At 40.1% G+C, this 6,000-nt stretch overlaps 1 protein-coding gene across 3 annotated transcripts in view; it reads left to right on the forward strand.

Moving 5' to 3' along the window:
* GSAP (gamma-secretase activating protein) overlaps positions 1 to 6,000 on the forward strand; it is a 167,420-nt gene that overhangs the window by 145,992 nt on the left and 15,428 nt on the right. For all 3 annotated transcript variants that reach the window (XM_077264715.1, XM_077264716.1, XM_077264717.1), the window contains one exon: positions 2,902 to 2,933. In XM_077264715.1, coding sequence (XP_077120830.1) covers positions 2,902 to 2,933 — 32 coding nt within the window. The remainder of the gene's footprint in view (positions 1 to 2,901; positions 2,934 to 6,000) is intronic.

Raw genomic sequence — 6,000 nt, forward strand, 5'->3', positions numbered from 1 at the left:
TGTTTGTTCAATCCTGGATTTACATATTGGGTCCTGGAGCAGGTTTTCATTCAGACACCATGAGAAACCTGGTCTCGAGGCAGAATGAAGTGAGATTGTTAGGTAAATAGGAGCGTGATCCGACCACAATATCGATCCCACGTCAACCTTTACCTGCATATTAAGCAGCTTATGTGAAATGAAAAAATAGTCTATTCTACTGTAAGTATTATGTATTTTTGAGAAGAAGCTATAGTCCTTAGTTGTTGGATTAAGAACCCTCCAGACATCTACCAGTCTCAGGCTGCGCAGCTGAGATCTTATATTGTTAATAGAAGATGTAGGATACGAAGACTTACCCGAAGAGACATCCACCGCAGGGTTCATTGGGATGTTAAAGTCGCCCCCAAGTATCACAGGAGAGGAACCAGCAAATTCCTCGAGGCGTCTTTTGCAGTCGGCTCCAAACTTCTGCTGCCCTTGGTTTGGGAAATATACGTTAGCTATTACAAGTTTATGAGCTGCCCATGTGATAAGTAGGAAGATAAATCTACCATTTTTATCAATTAGTGAGTCTAGGATCTCAGGCATAAAGGATTTGTGGAAGGCTATTGAGACACCTTTTGACTTTGAGAATGGGTTTGGGCTGTGATACCATTTGGGGTAGTTTTTCGTGATACAATGTGGCACCACACCAGTTTTGAAATGTGTCTCTTGTAGCAGTAGCACAGAGACCTGATTCTTGTGGCTATCAAATAGGACCCGCCGTCTTTTTTCTGGGATATTTAGCCCCTTTACGTTAAAGGAGCAAAATTTAATTTCATCCATTATCAAATACCTTTACGCCAGCTCGCGACATCATGCGCCCCATCCGCCAAAACACACGACAGCCAAGGGTAGGGTGGGAAAACTAATAGGAGGGGAGGGAAAAAGACAGGGTAAAGAGATAATAAAACATGGAAAACATAGATGAAGGTGCGTTAGGGTTCACGCACCAAGTCTGACTTTGCATCTGTGTAGTTAGGGCAAAAGAATGGAGAAGGAAAAGTTTCCTCCCCTCCCCTCGCCCGTGCACCTTGAGTGGATAAGGGAAGCCGAGGGAAACACTAGCCCCCCCACCCCCCCGAGAACTTGGTAGGTCCCATGAACAAGAACTTGCAAACATGTAGAGTCTAGTTAAACAGAATAATAACCCTTGTACAAGCGAGATGTCCCACATGCCATCAGAGAACAATGGGAGAGAAAAAAAAAAAAAAAAAAGGGGGGGGAGAAAAAAACAAGAATACCGATGGCAAGCAAGACACCACGAGCTCGGATATTCAGAGATTAGGATCAAATCTCCAAGGCGAACCCATAGCGAGACCAACCGTCCCGCCAGGAGAACTGACCAATTAACAATAAGTATCCATGAGGCCACTCAACTGTAGCAGAGTGTCCGAATATGTTGCAGCAACAAGTAGAAGCTAATTAAAACTAAAAAGAAATGAGAATTAAAAAAAAAGAACTTCAAGGAGGATCAGAGGAGCCTTCATTGGTGTATCGGTTCTTAGAACGGGGGACCTTGAGCCACTTTGGAGGAGCATCTGGGAGTGTCTGAGTCAGAGGCCAGTCCGGGAGATCTATTAGTGGGAGTTCAAAAGTGCCCAAGAAGTTGGCAAGGTCTCCGATCCGGCGGAAGTATGCGCTTTTGCCGCCTTTGAAAGCTGTTAGTTGAAATGGGAACCCCCACCTGTAGGGGATATCTCTTTCCTTGAGAACCGCCAGTAAGGGCTTCAAGGCCTTGCGCAAGAATAGGGTGTGCCTGGATAGATCTGATAGGAGTAGAATTGGTTAACCTTCAAATTGGAGGGATCCTTTTTTCCTAGAGGCCATCATGATGGCTTCCTTAATTCTGAAGTAACTATTTTTTATTTTAATTATTTTTTTTTAACAGGGATATGGTGCCCACACTGCTAAATACTGCGTGGGCTGCGTTATATACTACATGGCTGCTATATACTACGTGGGCAGTACTATATACTACATGGCTTCTATATACTACGTGGGCAGTACTATATACTACATGGCTGCTATATACTACGTGGGCAGTACTATATACTACATGGCTGCTATATACTACGTGGGCAGTACTATATACTACATGGCTGCTATATACTACGTGGGCAGTACTATATACTACATGGCTGCTATATACTACGTGGGCAGTACTATATACAGTACTACATGGCTGCTATATACTACGTGGGCAGTACTATATACTACATGGCTGCTATATACTACATGGGCAGTACTATATACTACGTGGGCTGTGCTATATATTGCGTGGCCTGTGTTATATACTGCGTCGCCTGTGTTATATACTATGTGGCTGCTATATACTGCGTGGCCTGTGTTATATAGTACGTGGGCTGTGTTATATACTGTTTGGGCTGTGTTATATACTGCGTGGCCACTGTTATATATTGCGTGGCCTGTATTAACGCATCGGATATTCTACAATATGTATGTATATAGCAGCCACATACTATATAGGACAGGCCACGTACTATTTGTCTGCTATATACTACATGGCTCCTTTATACTATGTGGCCTGTGCTATATACTATGTGGCTGCTATATACATACATATGCTAGAATACCCGATGCGTTAGAATCGGGCCACCATCTAGTGTAAAATATTAATGGCAGAAAAAGCTTACAATTTTTTTTTCTCCAGTAAATATAACAGGAAGGGTTTAATGATATTTTTTTTCTCCTTATTTCAAGTTTTATTTGTGGGTGTCCAAAATATGTAAATAATCCTAGCATTGAAGGGGTTAATTGGATCTTTTATATTTGTGGCCTTACATCTCATATATAGCCCTTGCATATTGCTTATTACATTGCTTTTTATTAAAATAATTGCTGGTTTCATCCTTTCAGAGTACTTCAAAATAGGGACACAAGGACATATGGTAAGTAATCTGATCGACTTTTGGTAGAAACATTTCTGAAGTTTGTTATGGCAAGAAAATAGAATATCTTCCTGTACTGGATACAATGTGCAATGGACCTCTTTTGAATGTATTTGTGTTTAAAATGTAAATTTCCTTTGTTAGTCTCCCCAAAATGCTGTTCATGGAGTGCAGTGTGTTTGGATACATACCGCACTTATACAGTTGCAACCAAAATGCACAAAATATACAAACTTTGTCCTGTTTGCAATGAAACAAGAGCAGTTTACAAAATGTGACAAGGGGTTTCTCCAAATTCAGCACAAAACATTTAAACACGTCAGTTTCTGGACAAAAAGCAGCCATACTTACTAATGCTTGCTCACAATAATGATATACTGCAAAGGCTCAGTGATTCTTTAGGGCCACTTTGCTTCCCCTGGCACTGGAAACCTGCAGCATGCAGAGAGCAAGATGCATTCAATCAAATATCAGCAATCCTAAAAGAAAATGTTCTGTTTCTGAATGAAAGCTGAAGCTTTGAAGTCATTCGACCTTCAACAGGACAATATTTCCAAACAAACCTCAAAGTCCACCAAGATTTGTTTTTCAGAAGTCCTGAAAGATTCACCTTCTAAACCCAACTGATTGGCCATCACAATCACCTAACTTTAAACCCCATATAAAGATTTTGGGGGGAATTTGAAGAAGGCAATTGTAGCCCATAAATATGAGTGTTAATGAACACAAAGTGTTAATAATTAATAAAGGTCATTACTCATGAGGAATGGACTAAGATTACTCCTGAACTCTGCCAGACCCTAATGTCTGTTAATATGTCATGTGTCTGTTAATTGTCATAACAACCAATATACACTTTATTTAAATACGCTGAGTATATCTGAGACTGCAGTCGTCATTAAAACTGGAATTTTGTGTAGCGTTTGGAGAAATCTCTGAATTTTTACATAAAGGTGGTTTCTTTTTCATTACCATGGAATGTAAGCTATGTAATGTACTGTACTGGACAAAACATGTAGGCAGGGGTTGAAAAGTACTGCAAAGGGAAAAGGCTTCAAAATAGAAATGTTTAATAGTTTATTCATTTACGAAATGCACAGTGAAAGACCAAAAGCGAAAACTAAATCCTATTAATTTTTGGAGTGATGCTCTCTGCCTTCAAAACATCATCAAAGCATCAATTCTTCTAGGTAGACTTGCGCTCAGTTTTTGAAGGAACTTGGCAGGGAGGTTGCTCAAAATATTATGGAAAACTAATCACAAATCTCCTGTGGATGTAGTCGTGAGGGAAACCTTCCATCTCTTCATGTAATCCCAGATAGGTTTATTGTTCTTGAGATCAGGGCTCTGTGGGGGCCACATCATCACTTCCCTGGACTCCTTCTTTACCCTGAAAATGGTTCTTAATGACAGTGGCTGTATGTTTGGGGTTGTCCTGCTGCAATTACATTTTTAGCCAATCAGAAGCCTCCCTAATAGTATTATAATAGTATTATATGATGAATAAGTAGTGGCCTTAATTCCTCAGCAATGAGGACACCATTAACTTCTTCACCACCTTGCGATTTTCCGTTTTTGTTTTTTTGCTCCCCTTTTTCACAGAGCCATAACCTTTTTATTTTTCCATCATATAGCCGTATGAGGGCTTTATTTTTGCCGGATGAGATGTACTTTTGAACGACACCATTGGTTTATCATATCATGTACTGGAAAACGGGAAAAAAAATTCCAAGCGCAGTGAAATAGCAAAAAATGTGCAATTCCCCAAATTTTTTTTTTTTTTGAGGGCGAAGGTTTATTACCATGTTCGCTAAATGCTAAATCTGACCTGTAATTATGATTCTCCAGATCATTATGAGTTCACAGACAAAAAACAAAGTTTGTAAGAAAAAAAAAAAAGAAAAGTTGCCATTTTCCAAGACCCATAGCATCTATTTTTCTTTCTGGGCCTGGGTGAGGGCTTATTTTTTGAGTGCCGAGCTGACGTTTTTTTATTGATACCATTTTGGGGTATATACGATGTTTTGATTGCCTCTTATTGCATTTTAGCGATATATGTGATATATCTCTCATACATGATCTGGAGTATCACCCATGTCATAGTGTTTTTAATACTTAGAAATACAGGCAGGTGCTTATCTATCATGCAATAAAAGCAGGGAGGCATCTGATTGGCTCCAAATTTATTCTGCAGCAGGACTATGACTAAAGCATACAGCCAATCTCATGAAGACCTATTTTTAGCGTAGAAGAACAATAAGTCCTTGAAGTGATGATCTGGTCCTTACTGAGCCCTGAACTCAAAGTAAACCAGTCTATGTGGGATTACATGAAGTGTTAGAAAGATTTCCTCAAGCCTACATCGACAGCCGTTTCTCCCTTAAATGCTGCTCTCCATCTCTGACAGCAGCGTTTAAAGTGTGAAACCAGATGATGTGTCATTCTTCTCACCAATCCTTCCTCTGCTGCAGCTCTCTGATGGGTTGCCATGGCTCTATGCAAGCCCCCGAGGCTGCCATGACAGTGCTCGTGTGAAGACCATCCTGTGGCGGGCCTCCAGAGGAGGCTGTGATTTTTACTATATACTCCTATTCTGTGGTATAGCAGTGTTTAGTATAAGTGATTGTATGATCTCGGGTTCAAGTCCCATGAGGGGACTAAAAAAAAATAAAAAAACATTTTTAAAAATATATTCACATTTGATTCACCCCTCTTTCAACTCATTATAAACTTTATTCTATCCAGAAAGTCAGTTCCAACCCTTGGATATTTTGTAGGTCCATTGCCAACATGCTTCCCTGTTTTCCACAGCTTTTTTCCATGGTGTTTCATTCTTTTGTCATTCTTGATGGTATCCAGCCAACAGGCCTTTAATCTCTCTTGTTTCCTTTTGCCACACTGCTGATTATTCCTGAGTACCAATACCTTTTCTATCTGGAATCTTTACAGTGAGGCTATCGGGACTAGTTTGAGGAGCTATTCTATAATGGATTTTATCAATGCTTTGTTGTTTGGCAGTTGCCTTAGAGCCCAATCTACTGTACTTTTCAGAAGGTTTTGTTCTGGA

Source organism: Ranitomeya variabilis, chromosome 5 (assembly GCF_051348905.1).
Source record: "Ranitomeya variabilis isolate aRanVar5 chromosome 5, aRanVar5.hap1, whole genome shotgun sequence".
Lineage (NCBI taxonomy): Eukaryota > Metazoa > Chordata > Amphibia > Anura > Dendrobatidae > Ranitomeya > Ranitomeya variabilis.